Raw genomic sequence first — 20,537 nt, 5'->3', positions numbered from 1 at the left:
CACCATTTAATATTCTATGGCATGTACTGGACAAAAAGGTGGTGAAATCGGCAAAACAAACAAACTCTGATGGACTATTCTGATGGCCATTATTTGTATGGCTTTCAATGTGTGGTTGAGATACATTGGATTAGTGAAACCAAGTTTATATAGTTTAGTTATGTAAAAAATATTCAAAAACCTTACATTAATAAAATAAATGCCTTGCATCACCATATTCTGACACCTGTAACATTTGTATACTTCATTGTACATATGGAGCTATGTAAGGTATCATTGTTTGTGGGATGGGATGACGTTTTCATTGATACCATTTTGAAAACTGTATGACCTTTTCATAATTTTTTATAAAAATTTTTATTGGTGGCAAAATGGAAAAAAAACTGGCAATTCAGACATTTAGAAGCTATATTCCATTACAAGGCTCATCACTGGAAATAATAGTTTTTATATTTTAATAGATTGGACATTAGTTTATTTCTATATGTGTTCTAGGGAAAAGGGGGGTGATTTGAATTTTTTTTCACATTTTCTAAATCTTTTAAAAACTTTTGTTTAAAAAAAACGGGAACCATTCATGCATAACGTCTATTGTAAATTATGGCGAATAGAAGTACTTCCATTTATCATAAGTATTTGATATCCTTATTCTCCTCCATAGTCCAAGAGAACAACCAAAACCAAAATTTTGACGCAGCTAGTCATCACAGCACATTACAAATTACCATTGTACAGCATATGACCGGCCCAGTCGACTTTGCCCCCCCTGCGACTATGATCGTTACGCCCCTCTATACCTGTGGGTGAGTTGGGAAGTGATAGACTGCCTTTCAGAAACCTGGTAGTAAGTTGTCTTAAACTTAGTCTAGAGGCCTAAAATATGTTACTCATATTTATAAATAAATCATCTGCTTTAGTATAAGAAGACTGGCCAAATTATAATCATAGTAAATTATATAACATAAAAAACATTTCCTATAAAATGCAATACATATACACAAAAGCTTATGTGACAGACAGAATGGCCCCCTAATGGACCGAATGGACCATGGTTTTCAAAAGTATGAATATTTATAAAAGAACTTTATGTTCTGACTCAGTTCCAAAACGTAAAGATTTTTAACTTTAACTTTAAGTTAAATAATTGGTGCATCAGGAATTATTTCAAAAATCCTCCAGGTCTGGATAGATAAAGTTGTTCTTGTACAGATGATAAGCCAGTATTTCTCCTCCAGAAATCATTGCAGTCAAACCAATGCCTAAACATAGTCGAGAAAATACCATCATATATAATGTACTGTATTACATACTCCCAATAATAAGCACTAGGTGGTGCTATATTTCAGGAAATGAAGTTAGTGTGTCACAGAATAAAGAATGTGTAAAAATTACAATATTTATGAAACAACATCACAGGATAGGTCATATATCTTTTAAGGGGTACCCAGGCAGTTTATCTTTAGAGGCAACAGGGCTAAATAGGTTAGTTTAGGTTGGTAAATTTAACACATTAACAACCTAGTTATAAATCCTCACACCTTAAAGGGGCTGTCCAACTCAAACGCATTGCTGCTTGAATACAGTCTCCCCTATCACCAAACATCAGCACCAAGCAGATCATCTGAAGCAGGAGCTCCATGTCTCATGACTGGAGAAAGCCGGAAATGGAACCTGGCAGCCAATATCACCAGTTACGGCTTCATCAGAGCACCTGCAATGTGAGTGATTCTTGAAACAATGCTCCATTGGTAGCCATCAACAGGTAGCATAAGTGGCAGCAAAATTTGTTACTTATTTTGTGCCATTTTTTTAAGTCACAACTTTTACATCTGAAATTGGGTAATAACTCAGGGAACATTGCAGAAAACTCAACCGTGGGTAACTCTCCAGGGAAATTGTCTTATACGGAAGAAAAAGACGCAGAAGATCTCATGGCAAAAGTCAAGCCAAATATTAGATACATGTGTCCCATTAAGTTGCTTTATATAGTCATTTTTTATGTAAGAATTTTTTGCTGTACAGCAGGGGATTAACATCTGGCAGCCTGCAGTGCCTCAAGATGCTACCCACAACCTCCTGCCAAGCACAAGAAACCAATGAATGCTTCCATCACTTCCATATAACCAGCATCAGGAGATAGATCATAGCAGCAGGACAGAACTAGAAGCAGTGAGTACTTGTTTGATGTACTAAACTCTCCTGCTCTGGGTCTTCACCCCGGTGCATACAGCCACCAGCAGGAGCTAGAGCAGCACATAGATCAAAAAAGGATGTACAGTGTTGCACAGGGAGGAGAACAGAAGTAATGAAAGGTGAGCGTTTTTTATGCTCCCCGGTCTCCATTATTACTTGTCTGCTTTGGGGTCTCTTCAATGGCGGATCTTAACACGCGGCCCCTTTATGAAGATCCGCCATCAGTGTTAAAAAATAAATGTAAACTCGCCTTCCGGCATCTTCTCCCCATTCCCGCGGCTCCACCTTCTGCTCTTCTGGCCCAACCACATCACTATGACAGATAACCCCATAGTGTACACACCACGCATCTGGGGTGGACATTTCATTAAAGGGGCATCTGGGATGGACATTTCATTAAAGGGAGTATCAGATGTGTACATTTCATTAAAAGGGGGCATCTGGGGTAGATATTTCATTAAAAGGGGGCATCTGGGGTGGACATTTCATTAAAGGGAGCATCTGCTATGTATATTTCATTAAAGGGGGGCATCTGCGGCTGACATTTCATTAAAAGGGGACATCTGCAGTGGACATTTCTTTAAAAAGGGCATCTGAGCTGGAAATTTCATTAAAGGGGCATCTGGGGGTGGACATTTCATTAAAGGGGGCATCTGGGGTGGATATTTCATTAGAGGGGCATTTGGAGAGCACATTTTATTAAAGGGGCATCTGCGGTGGACATTTCATTAAAGGGAGGCATCTGGGGTGGATATTTAGTTAAAGGGGCTATCTGGGGTGGACATTTCATTAAAGGGGGCCGCTGGGGTTGATATTTCATTAAAGGGGCATCTGGGGTGGACATTTCATTAAAAGGGGACATCTGTGGTGGACATTTCATTAAAAGGGGGCATCTGGGGCTGATATTTCATTAAAGGGGACATCTGTGGTGGTCATTTCATTAAAGGGGGCATCTGCGGTGGACATTTCAATAAAGGGGGCATCTGCGGTGGACATTTCATTAAAGGGGCATCTGAGGTGGACATTTCATTAAAAGAGGGCATCTGGGGTGGACATTTCATTAAAGGAGCATTTGGGGATAGACATTTCAATAAAGGGGGCATCTGGGGTGGACATTTCAATAAAGGGGGCTCTGCAGTGGACATTTAATTAAAGGTGGCATCTGCTGTGGACATTTCTGTAAAGGGGCATCTGGTGAAGGACAGTCCATTAATGAGGTGCGGCTACTGCTGGACATGTTATTAGAGTAGCGTCTGCATTTCCTATCCTAGAGCTCATACTTCAGTCAATAAGTTTTCCCTTTTTTTGTGGTAAAATACACAAGTATTTACAGTATGAGGGGGAGTTCAGCTGCAGGGAGCACAGGGGACAGCCAGGGGCAACAACTACATCTACTACACTGCCTGGGAGATCTGGTCTGGACGGTAGTCAGGGTGGAGGGTTTCATGCAGTTAGGGAATGTGATCAGCTTTCCTAAATAGATGGGTTATAAGAGCAAAATTGAAGTTCATCATTTAATTTATTTTATGAACAGTGCAATATTAAGGATATAGAGGATATAGAGTATTCAGAGTAGTACTTAAAGAGGACCTGTCACCCTGTATACACCCGCTTGAAGCCTGGCAGTCACTGCAAGCCTATGGTGTGGAAGGAGCGGTCTGGGGAAGAAGCAGAGGTGTGGGGAGCACCTCAGACCGCCCCCTCATAAATACGCCGGACTGCTGCAAGCTTTGTCCGGCGTTAACAGCGCAAAGTACTGCAGTGTTTGCTAGCTTTATCATAAGGTTCTGATAAAGCTAGCAGTTTAACACTGCTACAATTGGGGTAGCACTAGGAGCTGCTTACTATAGTTAGCATCTCCTGGCGGGCTTATACTGGGTGACAGGTCATCCGGGAACATGTTGGTTTGGACGCTGGGGGAGCCCTAGTCATGTGAACAGCCCGGGGCCCTTGGGACATTTAATCCGCCACTGGGTCTCTATTTGTGTGCTCTGGGTTCTACAAGGAAAAATTCTTTCAGTTTTGTCATCTGATCTCAAATGACCCCCTGGGAATCACAGTCCTTTTCCATTCTTTCTAGAGTCACCACCTCAGACACTAAGATCCCTAAATCATGCAGTACAGTCCTGTACTGTAATAGACTCTCCATGGGGAGATACACAAACTCCATTCCCAGATAATGTCTCCTTGCCTACAGTGCACCCACATTTTAAAATTCTTTGATCCTTTTATTTATTCCATATCTCGACACTGTAATGCCCTTCATTTTTGTACCCCACTCTTCACATTGTGGTCTGTCTTCCTCTGTACATTGTAGCTCTCTTCTTCTTCTTCTCCTCCTTCTGCCCCTTATATGGTGGCCTCCTCCACCTCCTTAAATTGTGGCCTCTCTCCTTCTCATTACTTTACACAAAACTGCAGCTGGCAGAAAAATATCGAGACGATGACAGTTTTGTGTAAAATTATGTTTGAAATCCCTGCCTTGACTAAGGTCCACTTGTTTTGTAAAAAAACTCTCCACCTCCTCCTCACATCCACCCCTCCTCTTCATCCTCACTTGGACTACTGTGGACTACTCATCCTCTTCCTTATACAGTGGTCTTCCTCCTCAGATTGTGCTTCTCTCTTCCTCAAATTATAGCCCCACTGCCTCTCCCTACATTGTGGCTGCATGGTTCCTCCATGGACTGTGGCTCCTTTTTCCTCCTATCTTTATTTGTGTGCTCTGGGGTTCTTGTTATTTTTATGATCTGCTCTATTATTTATTATTATTGTCTGCTGTGTGCCTTCATTATTATTACTTGTCTGTTCTGGGGTCTCCATTATTAATATTTTTTATTATTATCTGCTCTGGGTCTCAATTATTATTGTCTTATTTGTGCACTGTATTAATGGTCTACTAGAGGGTCCATATTATTATTTATTGCCTGGTCTCGGGTCTGTATCAGTTATCATCTAAATATTTTGCGCTTCCTTCTATTCTGCTAGCTATTAGAGCAACTAGTATGACAACTTCACATAAAAATAAAAGTTGTGCACTTCTGCTGTATAGGCACTATGGATCCTATATGGGAGACATTGTAAAAATGAAAAATCTAAGGCCTGTAAGTATACACTGAAGTGTTCTAACAAAGAGGAAATAGTTCCAGTGGCAATATGCACACAGCATATTTTACAAATTCACATGAAACGATACTATACATACACATTAGGGTTTTTCCTAAGAATACTAATACAATAAAAGTAAAGGTAAATTACCAAATAGTAATGCCAAAAACATATATTTACCTATAGACATCCACCAGTGTGCCATAACAGGGAATTCCATATTAACTGCAGAAAAAAATGGAAAATGAAATGTTCAGTTTCACAATTTACCATTCCGGCTTCTAATTAACAAGTGTATTGAAGTATGAAGTGAGCTCTTAGGTGGGAATTGCAATTTTAACTTGTGTAAGGCTCTGCTGGCCTATAGTTAAAATTATTAACTAGAGCATGAAATTTGTTCACCAGGAACATCTCACCGGTAACATTCAATGAACCTCTGAACTTCAGCAGATATCATTACCATGTATACTACTTTTTTCTACATGACATTTTATTCATGCATCTTTTATTTCAGTTCATTCTTTTAGGCTATGTTTGGGGGCTGTATAATTACCTGATTTTTGGTGTGAAATTAATGGTGTAATATAGAAATTTCTGCTAATGAAAACATATATGTTCGAGTTTGTAATTAGTACTATACGGAGTAATAAGTATTACTTGCTGACAGACTGGAGTGCCTAGGTTCCTGACTTTCATAGCAAGCCATCCAGCTACCTCTCTTTGATGATTTCCTGAAGGGCATGTGGCAGTGCCCATAGGTCGAATCCCTTAAGGTGCCATGGTTGCATAAGACTGTGGTTTCTTACTGGTTTATTTAAAGTTGTGATGGTGAGCAGCTGCTAGTGGCGGGTCCACTGTGTAATACAGCAGCTGTACAGTTAAGTGCAGAAAGGGACTCACTTACTGGCATTTTTGGCTGTTTGCCAAAACATATTAAAGATTGAGTATCTGTATCTGCTTAAACTTCCCAGATTTTTCACATCTTAATTGGAGGAAAGGGTTAGAAATGACAACACTTAAATATATTGCTGCCTCCTTTTTATGGGATCAAAAGAATTACACAATTAACTCAAAATATATCAAATGATAAGCATCTTAATCCACCATGAATTGAGCAGGAAAATGTCTGTAACTAATTCCATGTGTGACATTTGAGTTTGGAAACCGTTTTTGTGCACCCAAAACACGTGGTCAAGGATGCTGTCAATGGATCAATCAATGAAAACGACCATTATTAGGCTGAAAACAAGAAGAATTACAACTGACAGATCCTTCATTGTGTTCAAATTACATCATCCAAGGGTAAATCCATAAAATAATGTCAACTCGTTGCAAGGGTTTGTGGCACATTTAATATTGTTTAAAAAGCAACTAAAGAAGCCTGGTCAGTTCTGGAATTCTTTAGATATGAAACTAAGATCAACCTGTACCAAACTGATAGGAAGAAGAAAGAATGAAGAAGGTTTGGAAAGGCTCATGATCCAAAGCATACCACACTCTCTAGCAAACATGGTGGAGACAGTTTGATGACTCTCGAATGCTTGACTTACAATAAAACGGGGTCACTAGTGTTTATTGCTGATGTGATTGAAGACAGAAGCAGCCAGATGACTTCTGAAGTGTACAATGCCCCAAATGCCACAAGGTACTGTACATTGGATGGTGCTTCACAATACAGATTGCCAATGACCCAAAACATACTGGGGCAGATTTATCAAGCTGTCTAAAAGTCAGAATATTCTTAGTTGCCCATGACAACCAATTACAGCTCAGATTAAATTTTACCAGTGCTCATGAATATTTTAAAGGCGAGCTGTGATTGGTTGCCATGGGCAACTAACAAGATTCTGACTTTTAGACAGCTAAATCTGCCCCACTGAGAAAGCAACACAAGTCCAATATTCTGGAATAGCCAAGTCTACCATCAGTTTTCAGGCTGATCGTGCATGCACTTCACTTACGTAGGATACAAACAAGCAAAAACTGAAGACAACTGCAGTTAAGGTCTGGCAAAACATCACAAAAGAGAATACTCAGTCACTGGTGATGTCAATGACGTCCAGACTTAAGGCAGTCATTCCCTGCAAAACATTCTCTGCAAGGTGTTATATATTTTATATATCCTGTAAATATAGAGCTCAACTTTACTTAAAAAGAATTAACTTTGCTTACAATTGTTAGTAGTTGGAGAACCATCCTACACTTTATTATTTAGATTTCAGGTAAGGTGCCCCAGGACTCACCACACACTGCTTGCAGGGATCCAGGTAATGTGTAGGAAACATTTACAAAGTAATGAAATTATTCACATGCACTAAAAAGAAATTGGGGCACATTTACTAAGGGTCCGCCGACCGTGATTTTGTTGGGTTTCCCGACTATTTATGTTCTGCGCTGAATCGCACAGGGGATTGTGTTGCATACGATTCGGACAAACCGCAGAATTTAAAATTCAAGTTGTGTCGCAAGATCAGCACTCACATACACCGGGAAGAAGATGGTGAACTCCAGTGGACCTCAGCGGGGAAGCTACACATTCATGAAATCGGGCGCACGCTGTAAGTGAATTACGGCAGCTCCGAATCCTCGTCGGGCATTCCGGATCGGCGGATGCAACGGGATGGGTAAGTAAATGTGCCCCATTATTTTTTAAATCAACATGCCAGAGGTTATTGGAATCTGTCATCATGTTAAAGTGACAGGTACCATTTAAGTGGCATTGACCTTTATTTTTGCATTATAGGATAACAACCTGTTAAAGTAAGATTTTTGGAGTCCTTATTTGGGTATAAAAAGTATTAAATATTTCTAGATTGAAATATTATGGGGAGAATTATCAAAAGTGTCTAAGAACATAACTATTCTAGTTGCTCATGGCAACCAATCAGAGCTCAACTTTTATTTTCCCACAGCTGTTTGTATAAAATGAGAGCTCTGATTGGTTGCTATGGGCAACTAGAACAGTTATGCTCTTAGACACTTCTGATAAATCTCCCCCTATATATCTTATTTATGGTAATGTTCATGTGTTCAATTTCTTTAGAGGCCCTTAAATGAAGAAGGTTTGTAGTAAAATGGCTACATTTGTAAATGTTTCAAAGCATAATTTTGTTTATCCCCTTGAATAAAACCTGAAGTACCACACTTCACTTGTTTAATTTAAAATCCATTGTGTTGGCATGCTGGGGTCAAATCATAAAGACTAATATCCAAATATTTCTGGACCTGTAAATGGGGAAGGCTAACCTCAGAGTCTTCTACTTAAACCTTTCCATCCCTGCATCATAATCATACAATGTGTTATTAACATGATCATTTATCATTTTAAATGTGTCAAACCATTGCCTTCAAAATGACTTCTTTTTGACTTACCCACTGATGTGACTGTGATATGAATTACAGCTACTGTGCAGCCATAGTCCCAAATCCATTCCTCTACAACCAGAACAAATAGAATGCTGCTAACCAGAAAGGTGGTTTCCAGGGAAATCAAATTTGCTACAAATAAAAATAAAATAAAAATCATAATTATAGCTTAATATATATGACAACAGAATAATAATAGTGTTATTACATAAGTATGTGCACACTGCGGATATGACTACTGGGCTCCATGGATCAGAGAATGTGGGCCTACTAGTCCTGTGAATGGATTGGGAAAGTATATGCTTCATTAGCAATCCATTCATATGGGACTGTAGCAAGAACCTAATGATTGGAGGCTGGATTTGCAGTGATCAGACACTAAGGTTCTATACTATTGGTGCTTTTTACATTTGATGACAGTACAGCACAAATTTTAGAAATGTAATACACTATTTTTCCTGTTCAAAGGTTGTCTATTTAGAAAACTTTAACAGGGTAGTTATTACACCCTAATAAGGTCACCCATATTATACTTACCCTGATAAAGTTTTACGTTTGTCATATAACTGGACTTTGAACTTCTTAAGACATCCTGTGTCCTGCTGGCTCCCAGTGGATGAAGGGGCATACTAGTGTCTTTGACACGCCCCTTCAACCACTTCTAAGTATAATATAGGTGACCCTATTTGGGTCTTATACTTACCCTGTTAAAGTTTTCTAAAGGTGGCCAACCCCTTTCACCATATTTTATTTCTTTCAGCCCTACAGTGGGAAAAGAGGGATAAGTAATTCAGAGTGATATGATACTGCCCGATAACATCCAGCTGTCGGAGGCTAAAATAACTCTCACTCACTTTTAATTGTTTGATTTAGAGATTAATAAATCTAGGAAACTATAATAAAAATACTACCCAGGTACTTCTTATTTGACCACGAAGGCTGTGTTTTAAAATCAAAAGGTCCACGTTCATCCAAACTATCCAAACTATAAACCACAAAAAAAACTTTATTAGAATATAGGTTCATGCATATTTAAAAGGGTTTTCTTGCATTAAAAAAGCTCTTTGTTTATTAAAACTATAAACATCTTATGAGAAATTTAGTGGCACTTATCAAATTTATCTAGCCGTCCTTATGTGCTACCACCTTATCCCTAAAACTCCCAATGGGAAAAAGTAAAAGCTATTGCATAAAATATTGCACTTATCTCTTCTGGCGCTCCTGTTCACCGACAGCATTGTACATCACTGCCAGGTCTCTGTTTGTTTATAAGGCCGGCTGCCACGCGTCTGCTACAGTACTAGTTCCAGTGTGTAGCAGGCAGTGGTCGAGATGGTGCTGCCCCCTTGTAAACAAACAGGACCCCCAACAGTGCCATACAGCACTGCGGATGATTTGGAGTGCCGGAGGAGATAATTATAAGATGTTTATTGTTTTAGTAGTCCCCCCTCCTAAGCCATAACGAGCTTTATATTTACTCCTGGACAGTCCCTTTAAATCTTTTATATAAAGTAAGATTAAAATCAGTAGCTCCCCCAAATCAATAAATCCCCCCAATATATTTATTGCAGATATTCACAATAAATTACAGAGACTCTGCCATCACTAGATCAGATAAGTTCCCACTCTTTTAGATCAGTCAGAGGTTTCAGATTAAAAGCCCCAAGGCTCCATTTCGGCCCTGATTGGCGAATATCTAAATTTGACCCTGGATCTGGGTCTTTGCTTGAGATTCCATTTGTAACTTGGCTTCCCATATAAATAGGAGGATTCATGAACTTCTGTGTGATGCAGTCCTGTGACACTATGGCAAAAATTTTAGTAAGACAGTGTGGCAGGCATGGTGGAGGGCACTGGAACTGGAGTACTGCATCTCTAAAGAAGGTCATGACGTCTATACAGATGCTACCTGCATGGGGTAGGTGCAGTTAGGACATATAGAGCCGTGTGGCAGTTATGAAGGATTTAGAACTGTGTTGCTGTCATGAAGGAGTTAATTCATTTAGTTCATATAGTTGGCAATTTAATTTTTTTTGCTGATCTTAAAAATAAGGAAAAATTTGGTTTCTTTCTAACTATACACAGGAACAGCAATTTTACTTACCTTTCTAGGATACACATTGCTTTATACTGTAGATTGAAAATGTACTATAATTACTGAGTGAGATTGTAAAGGTTAGGAACAGTGTAGGTTGTGATCTTCAATATTCAGATGGGAAAGCATTTAGGGAATCAAACCCATTATCCTAATTAATCAAAGATTATCAGCATAATTTCATGCACACATGACTAATATATTATTTGTGAACTGACGCCAAACTCCTCCACACTTATTAATTACATTTCATAACCTTCTCTGTAAGTGGCATTTAGAAAAAAAGTTTTAGGATCAAAAGGCCATTCTATTAAAATTCTTTCAGCTAATAGTATTACCAGCCAACCTGATGAAAGTGACATTCTCTGTCCCTAAATTGTTTCTAAATGATATATGTGTATATATGATATATGTGTATATATGTGTAAAATGTCTATAAACTGTGTGTAAAGTGACCAGAAAAGTATCAGAAATTAGTACTTTTTGTTATTTGTCTTTACAGGAAATTTATGAAGATTGCTGATCATCCTTCACATGTATGTACAAAGTGTGCCAATAGCATGGAAGAATGATACCGTATATACGTGAGTATCAGCCCAGTTTATAGTGCATAAGTGCATATACTAGAAAAGAGATATGCTGGAGATGCTATAGAGGGATATAATACTGTGCATGGTAAATGCAACTCAAGCCACCTATAAAACATACAAAGGCTGATGGCACACAAGTAAAATTGCTCTGTTACACTCAGATCCAGATTATATGATAGGAGAGCATGCCACAATGCCCCCACCACTTAAAATGGGCCCCCACCAAGTCTAGGCAATTCTAGGCAAATCAGGGTCCGAGTCTGGCATCCCATCAGGTTCAGAGAAACCAGTGGTAGCCAGTGTCTATCGCAAAGCAGAGAATGATTATTCCCTTTACTGCCATAGATCATGGAGCGCACAGGATGTTGGTTTCCTGGCATTGGTGGCGGAGTGACGACGACATCCTGAAAGAAGAGGAGGAGGTCCCAGCACATTGAAAGAATGGAGGAAGGTTAGCACAGATTTATTATTTGCTTGGGGCTGGTTATGCATTACGGGGGGCTGTATACTTATTAGTTTTGGGGTCGCTGATAAATTGTAAATTTGGGGGCTGTTATTTGTACGCAAACCTCCTCTGAAAGCCTCTTGTTTGTGGAGGCTTGAAGTGGGAGGCGTGATGCTTATGCGCTAGCAGCCTGAGCGCCTCCAGCTGTTTTACAAAGTTAATATTTTGTTATTAAAGATGCCAATAAACTTGCTATAAACAGTGCCCCCATTCCACAGACAGAATGAGCAGCCTAATTAGGATACTCTACCACCAGTTATCTGGTGGTAGATGTCCTTTAAGTGGTATGTGTGGAGAAAACCAGGTACTGCTCATCACCTGCCAAAATCCCAACAGTGCAACATGGTAGTAGCAGCATCATGCTAAAGGGGTGTTTTTCAGCTGCAGGGACTGGGAAGAAAAGATGAATGCGGCCAAGTACAGACATATCCTGGATGAAAACCTCTTCTGCAGTGCTCTGGACCTCAGACTGGGCTGATGGTTCATCCTCCAATAAAACAATGGGGGAGATGTATCATTAGACAGGCTCCTTGGGACAGTTCTAGGTCTGCCTTTGGATCTCCACTGCTCATCAGATTCATTAAAGTGGCTTTGGCCCTTTAACCCCTAGGCGCACCAGGATGTTATAGTACGTCCCCGGGGCTAGATGCTTAGCGCACGGGGACGTTCTATAACGTCCTGCTTCTGGCACCGGCTCACGAACGGAGCCGGTACCAGAAGCAGTGGCTGTCAGCTGTCTAGTACAGCTGACAGCCTGCGCTAACACCCACGATCGGAGCTGGCTCCGATCGTGGGTGTTAGCGCAGGCTGTCAGCTGTACTAGACAGCTGACAGCCACTGCTTCTGGTACCGGCTCCGTTCGTGAGCCGGTGCCAGAAGCAGGACGTTATAGAACGTCCCCGTGCGCTAAGCATCTAGCCCCGGGGACGTACTATAACATCCTGGTGCGCCTAGGGGTTAAAGGGCCAAAGCCACTTTAATGAATCTGATGAGCAGTGGAGATCCAAAGGCAGACCTAGAACTGTCCCAAGGAGCCTGTCTAATGATACATCTCCCCCATTGTTTTATTGGAGGATGAACCATCAGCCCAGTCTGAGGTCCAGAGCACTGCAGAAGAGGTTTTCATCCAGGATATGTCTGTACTTGGCCGCATTCATCTTTTCTTCCCAGTCCCTGCAGCTGAAAAACACCCCTTTAGCATGATGCTGCTACTACCATGTTGCACTGTTGGGATTTTGGCAGGTGATGAGCAGCTCCGAGGACTGGCATGTGCCCCGGAGCTGCCCGGTCTCCATGGCAGTCAGACCCCTTCCGGGTCTGACTGTAAACTGTCTGAGCATGTGCAAGCATGCTCTGACAGTTTACACTGCTCTACAATAAAATAGTATTGTAGAGCAGTGTATTGAACTTAAACCAGTGATCAGAGCATCACTGGTTCAAGTTCAAGTATGTATAATTAAAAAAAAGTCAAAAACACTAAAGTTAATAAATTAGAATAAATAAAAAATAAATGCATTAAAATATAAGCCCCTAAAATGTCACTTTCCTAGAAAAACACTTAATAAAGTATAAAAAACACAAAAACACAAAAAACCCCGCATATTTGATATTGCCGCGTCCGTAACAATCTGTATAATAAAACAGAATTATTACTGGACCTGCACGGTACACGCCGTAGAAAAAAAACGTAAAAACGTTCCGAAAAAAGATCATTTTTAATTAATACCCTATAAAAAATGCTCTAAAAAGTAATTTAATAAATGTTATGCACTCCAAAATAAGCCTACGAAAAAGAACAACTCTTCTCGCAAAAAATAAGCCCCTAACCAGATTTGTCAGCCGAAAAATAAAAAAGTTATGCATATGAAAAGATGGTGATGCTAAAATGAACAAGATTTTCTCCAAATTGGTTTCTATTCAGTACAATTGAATAAAATACACAAAACCCCCACATATTTGGTATCCCTGCGTCCATAACAATCTGTATAATAAAACAGAATTGTTATTAGATCCGCAAAGTGAACCCCGTAAAAAAATAAAACCAAAAAAAGCTCCAGAAAAAAAGATCATTTTCAATTAATACCCTATAAAAATGCTCTAAAAAGGGATTTAAAAATGTTATGCACTCTAAAATAAGACCACTAAAATAACAATCCTTCTCGCAAAAAATAAGCCCTTAAACAGATTTGTGGGGCGAAAAATAAAAAAATTATGCATATGAAAGACGGTGATGCTAAAATTAACAACATTTTTGCCAAATTACTTTTTATTCAGTAAAAATGGGAAAAAAAAAATCTATATAAATGAGGTCTTTTTGTAATTGTGGCGACCCATAGAATAAAAATAATATACTATTTTTATGGTATGGTAAACAGCCAAAAAAAACCCATAAAAATCTTCCTGAAAAGTGATGATTTTCATTTCCTCCACCAACAAAGAGTTAATAAAATCTCACCAATTAGCCTATAGATTCCCCCAAATTATGTACCAGAAAAGTGCATCTCATGTGGCAAAAGAAATAAGCCCCTATAGGTCCACATTAAAAAAAAGAAAAAAATTATAGCCTGTACAATGTGACATAGCAAATCTGCTCTGGATGGCGCCTCTTTCCATGCTATGCCCGGCCGTGCGCCCATACAGCAGGTTACCACCACATATAGAGTATCCGTGTACTCGGGAGAGATTGGGTAACAAACTTTGTGGAGCCTTTATTCATTTAATCCATTGTAAATGTTTAATTTTCCACCCAAAATGGGTGTATTGTGAAAAAATATTACAAATATTTGCAGACTCCACCTCTATTTTGTTTTAACCCCTATAAAACACGTAAAGCATTAACAAACTTCTTAAAAGTGGTTTTTCATACGTTGAGGTGTGTAGTTTCCACAATGGGGTAATTTACGAGTCCCACTATTATTTAGGCCTCTCAGTGTCAATTAGAACCTAAATACAGGTTTTGGTGATTTTACAAAAAAATTGAAAAATGGCACCCAAATTCTGAGCCTCATAACATTCTAGTAAAATATGTGGAATCTTAAAAAACCATGCCAACATAAAGCAGACATTTGCGAAATGTAAGTTATGAATTTATTTGGGAGCTATGACTATCTACATCAAAAGTAGAGAATTTAGAACGTTGAAAATAAAGTATTTTTCCAAATTTTTGCCAAATTTTGTTTTTTTTCATAACTAAACGCAAAAGATTTCATCCAAATTTTTAAACTAATTTGAAGTACAATGTGTCATGAGAAAACAATCTCAAAATCCCCTGGATATCTCATAGCGTTCCAAAGCTATAACCACTTATAGTGACACAGGGCAGATTTGAAGAATGGGGTCGCGTCCTTAAGGCCAAAAGAGGCTGAGTCCCGTAGGGGTTAATAAATGTTCTTATAGATCTCCTCCTCTATATGGAGAAGATCTAGCATTGGTTTAGCTGGGCTTTTTTGGCGTATAAAAGTTGCAAAACAGTTGCATTGAGGATATTTGCGACTTTTCATTGCTTAAAAGTCACACAGCATAATTTCTGTGTTGCCTGTGCTGCAGACTGCTCAGCTTTTGACCCCCACCTTTGTGATACCGTAGTCCCTCCTGCTCCTTCACAGAGCTCACAGATTGGTGAACTAACATCACTGGGAGAGGGAGGAGCTGTATCGGATCACAAAGGTGGGGGCCAAGAGCTGAGCAGTTTGCAGCACAGACATTTCAAATCTTGTTTTTGAAATGCATCCAAACCAAAGCCCAACCCCTAAGACAAGACAGAGGATTCTGTCAGGGTACAAGGTAAGTTATAACACACAATTATATTATATATCAATACTAAACTCTTCCAGCGATTTGTCTTAAGCACTATATTTGTTTATGACAAAATTAGGACCTCTCTGTATACAGAAACCATTGCTGCAGTAAATAACTGGTCTCACAGATCTTATGGTGCACACAGATGAGTCCAGTGATTAGCTGTAGCTCTTATGTCTGTTAAAGACACCATATTTATACATTGGCCCAGATATATTATTGTGTCTGTGCCAGTTTTTTTTTATCTAAGTTTGCATGAAATAAAGTGTCTTTAGAGCTTGTGCATGCATTTATTATGTATCTGTGCCAAAATTATGTCTCTACTGCATTTTGTCTGAGACTTTTGAAAACTATGCACCTATAGGGGCGTGTTGGTGTGTGGTCCTAGTTTGCAACACATTTATTACTGCACTTTGCCACACTTGTGTCACAACATCATGCAAAGTGCAGCAAGATAAAATGTGCAACTGTGTTGCATCCTGAAAACAGACAGATTAACTAAGAGCCTGCAACACTATTAAATAATGTAGCACAATGTGCACGTTAGTGAGGCAAACTGGAAGAGGGAAGATTGCACCAGTTTGCATATTTCGGGGCTAGTATGTCTGTTTTTGTTTTCTGATGATACTTTGTCATGAATTTAAAGTCCTTTAACGAAGACCTGATGACAAACATTCCTTAGAGGCGGCTCAATTCTTATCCAGTCCTTTTAGGAATCCGAAGCTGATTTGTCAACTGAATAATTAACTTTTTTCAGCACTTACCTTAGAACTATGAAACAAATGAAGTAGGCTAAGTACAACACCGTGTAGAAGACTAAAGTACAAATGATCAAATTCTGTAGCACAATCTGTGGAAACAAAATATTTATATGAGAAATCATGTAACAACAATTTAGGATGACGTTTGTCCAACTCACATGAGGGAGAAAAGCTACACAGAAAACTATTTACATTTTCTAGATATGTTTCATCATTCTTTATTGATTCATTACACAAGATGCTAATTTGGGTTTATTTGATTGTGCTGTGATTAGAAAATCATTCTGTCTCCATAAAATGGTATTGTTTACATGATTCTTTAAGAACTAGACAGTGTCCAATAAGAGGGGTGCCAAAATTGTAAGACAATAGTGCGATTGCAGTAAGTGACAGGCAGTTTTAAAACAGCCCCAAGCAGTATAATAAAGTCAACTAGGGAAATTTATTAAAGGAGTATTCCGGGAATATGTACGTCTGATACAAAAACCCATGATTCTATAAATAAATGAATGTAACAAAACTCAATGTCATTAGTCACAAAATGGCGTTTAAATAGTTTGATTTTATGATTCACAAAATTTTATGGCCTTTCTAAATTTATCACCAAAGTGGCTGCCACTGGAAGTCCCAAGATCCTTTAGTTCTCAGTAACTCCTACTACCTCCCACGTTCTGCTCCCAAAGATGATCTAACAGGTTTTCTTGCTCTGTTACCATAGTAATGATGTGTGTAACTGCCATCACCAAAACACTGGCCATACTGAATGTACTGCAACCAACCGACTACAGCCAAACATAGTGGTGATCACATGACATCCCCAGGCAGGTGCAGCACATGTGATGTGGATACATGACCGGCGGCCATCTTCTGTCCTGTGTATACTCAGCAACGGACTGCGCAGAGGAAATTAACGGACTGGTTAAAGGGCCAGTAGCATTTTAATTCTTCATTACAGTCTAAGTCACCAGCATTTTTCTGCTAAAGGGAGCAAAATTTTAAATAAAAACTAATTACATATTAGCTTATATTTTAAGGACCCATTTGTATATGAATTATGCTGATTCCTGGAATACCCCTTCAAGGCTTGTGCACCAGTCTTCTGGTGCTTGATTAGGGTTCCACCCCTCATTAATGTCCAAAAATAACATTTTTAATGTTTCGATCTGATAGACCTTCACCAAATACAGATTTCTGGAGAATGAAAAGTAAGAAGATAAGCCAGCATATGACCCATGCATGGTTAATGAAGTCTGTGCGTTAGAGGATAAGCCAGCCCATGACCCATGCAGGGTTAATGGAGTCTGCGGTGTACCAACCACCTGCCAATACAACACTCACGATTGTGATCTGATATGTCTGGAAATAAAGAAAATACTTTTTTTTTTTACATAATTGGGCTGCTGAGTTATTGTTGAAAAATAGTTGCCCTTCCTTGCGCACTTGGCAGGAATTGCGATCATTATCCCCCTTAAGCCAAATAGGCATGGAGGGGTGTGAAGACAGGAGTTCCGGGTGGTGGAGTGAGTCAGCGCAGTGTGTTTCAGCCCTGCGCCTGCCCATTAGCTGTAGTCTGCACCCGGTGGCTGGGTTTACAGCTGAAATTTTATTGTGGGCCCCATGTACATGACTGGAAGCTCGAGAGAGCCACTGATGGAAGTGGTGGGCCCACTGGCGAGGGAATGAAGTGTTGTATTCTACTTTTATACATAAAGCCTTCACCCGATAAGAGTTTTCTTTGTCAGAAAACTCCTTGAAGAAAAAGCAACACATGTAGGAATGAGAGAGAAAAAGGGTTCATTAAATACTTTAAAATATGAATATTTTCTAAATAACTCAGTACTATAGAATGAAATAAAAAGTAACAGACTTTATACAAGGTTGTATATCTGTACTCATATAACCTTAAAACCTTAATAAAAAGGAACAAGTGACAAAATTGAGTTTATGTTTTGACCATAAAATAGCAATAAAATGGGTCAAGAACTTTTGTTTAAAAAAGTTTTCATGACTGTAGTAAGAGAAACATTATATAAGCCATATAAGTAAATGAAGTAAAAGCAAAAGTTCAAGCAACTATAGAACAATAAAACAAGATAAATTCAGGTAATAAGAAAACCTTATCTTTAACTAAACACTTCAAGAACAAACAATAATAAAAGATGATGGAACTATGTTCCCACACACATAATATCCACATTATATCAGTGCATTTTACCTTGGTTTCGGATATTTTGATCCTGAGGGCCATCAGAACATACTAACAGAAAAGGATACTTTTTGAAGCAGAAATCTGAACCTATGAATACCATGTTAGTTGATGTGACACAGACTAATATGTATATTGGCAGCTTAGTAGGATTAAACTCAGCAAAGACTCAGACCATCTGGAAGGATAATCTGTAAAGGAATGGCCTGTGGGATTCTCAAGTAACTACTATTTGCAGAAATATTCTCTACAACCAGAAGAATAGAAGTGAATGATTACTCAAAATCGTAGGACTGTAGACCAGATTATCGTAACTAACTGTTACACCAGTGTAAAGTACCATGATCATCTCTATCACTAGGGAGGCCTATATTCTTTAAAATCTGTTCACAAGTGAATTCACAAGTTATCTTCTGAAAATGATGTGCTTTTATGAGTGCAGCCTTCCTGCATTGCTAGACATCTGGTGTTCCGCCCACCGGTGTACTGAAGTACAGGAGACAGATGTGTCTAGTCACAGACTAATCTACCGAATCTGCCCAATATGCGCCTTGAGGTATGTGCAAAAAAAGCTAAATATATAGATTAACTTTGGGCTCCAATGAGCTGCTATATAAGATTTATGTTTTGTTTTGTTACTAATGTATACAAAGAAAACAGATAAATAAATACAAATGAAACCAGTGGGGGCAGTCCAAATCAGCAGCTCACCCCAGTATACGTGTAGCTTCTCCCTTCGTGGGTACAGACCCACTTGATGGAAGGTGCATTTCAAAAATTAAAATCCAGCTCCTTGAAGGGATAAAAGCAGCCTTTATTGGAAATTAATGAGGCATCCAAAGCAAATTGCAGGTAACAGGTAACAATCAACGCGTTTCAAACACTACGCTTGTTTGCACTCATGACCATCATGACCGTCATGAACAAGAGCTTGAAACACGTTCATTGAAACCCGGTTGTGGCCATGCTTCAATAAACTGGATTAAATTTTTGAAACATTTTGATGCATGGCTACCCAGACATTTTATAATACATCTCTACCCTCTATATACTTTATTGGTAGTCTGATTACCTTCACTATAATGCTTGCAGTTACATCCTAGTAATGTGCTTGTTGAGATATCTTATCACAGCCTCTATGATCAATACTATACATGTTTGAAATGCAGCAAGAGCTGAGGAGAAGCCTGTGAAGCTGCAACAAGGATGGGCTCAGGTAACGCCCCTTAGAGCCCTTATGGCTCAGTAGCATAAAGTTAAAAGTTCATTTGAGAAGGAAGGAGGCCATGGATAATAAATATAAGAAGCTTCCACAGTCACAGTGCCAGGATTTATGTGTAAGGGCACTGGTTTAGCATACTTGATTCTCGTTGTGGATTTCCTTTAATGAAGGTTTCTTCAAGAGCCCAAAAAATGAAAGATGTGCAGACTGTGATGCCACAGTATACTCTGAAGAAGACACAGCCCCCCCCTGGAGGTGTCATGGCCCTTGCTTTGAGTTTGGGTGAGTGGGGGCTCCCTGAGTTTGGATCTCCCATTTATCTAATATTGATAAGTGATCCCTTAATAAAGCCAAGGTGGAAATTGGAACATGCATATCCTAGCATGTAATTAAACATGTAAGTAAATATCATCTCTTGTGCAGGAATTATCACAGTAATTACATTTGGAATGTACAGATATTAAATGTCAGTAATTATATTTTCTTTTGTGCATTATTATTATTTACTTATGAGTTCTCCGCAGTTTTCCTAGTTATGCACACCGTTATTTCTATGGCAACATGATGTCAGTGTGTTGTCAATATTTGCCAAGTTACCGTGGGAACATTTAAACAATAACAGTAATGCAATTACATAGAACATACTAAGATTTCCTGGGGAGAAAATTACATTAATGATGTGAACCCCTTTAT

At 39.0% G+C, this 20,537-nt stretch overlaps 1 protein-coding gene across 2 annotated transcripts; it reads right to left on the bottom strand.

The window, feature by feature from the left end:
* Positions 1 to 812: 812 nt before the first annotated feature.
* TMEM244 (transmembrane protein 244) lies at positions 813 to 18,749 on the bottom strand. Of its 2 annotated transcripts, XM_072141558.1 has the most exons (7): positions 18,632 to 18,743; positions 16,420 to 16,505; positions 10,772 to 10,797; positions 9,579 to 9,652; positions 8,674 to 8,799; positions 5,482 to 5,526; positions 813 to 1,259 (listed from the first exon to the last, which is right to left on the bottom strand). In XM_072141558.1, the coding sequence occupies exons 1-7, from the start codon at positions 18,723 to 18,725 to the stop codon at positions 1,165 to 1,167; spliced, it is 546 nt and encodes a 181-aa protein (XP_071997659.1). In that variant the 5' UTR covers positions 18,726 to 18,743; the 3' UTR covers positions 813 to 1,164. The 2 variants fall into 2 exon arrangements, with proteins under 2 accessions (XP_071997659.1, XP_071997660.1); XM_072141559.1 differs by lacking the exon at positions 10,772 to 10,797 and having other exon boundaries at positions 18,632 to 18,749.
* Positions 18,750 to 20,537: the final 1,788 nt, after the last annotated feature.

The sequence above is a fragment of the Engystomops pustulosus genome, chromosome 3 (genome assembly GCF_040894005.1).
Source record: "Engystomops pustulosus chromosome 3, aEngPut4.maternal, whole genome shotgun sequence".
In the NCBI taxonomy this organism is placed as follows: Eukaryota; Metazoa; Chordata; class Amphibia; order Anura; family Leptodactylidae; genus Engystomops; species Engystomops pustulosus.
The sequence above is the reverse complement of the archived record's forward strand: the minus strand, read 5'-3'. Positions and strand labels throughout refer to the sequence as shown.

Coding starts and splice junctions, on each gene's coding strand:
- TMEM244 (XM_072141558.1), bottom strand. CDS start 18,725: ATGGTATTCATAGGTTCAGATTTCTGCTTCAAAAAGTATCCTTTTCTG. Junction 10,798..16,419: donor ATTTGTTTCATAGTTCTAAG/GTAAGTGCTGAA, acceptor TTCAATCTACAG/TATAAAGCAATGTGTATCCT. Junction 5,527..8,673: donor TATCACAGTCACATCAGTGG/GTAAGTCAAAAA, acceptor TTTTTTCTGCAG/TTAATATGGAATTCCCTGTT.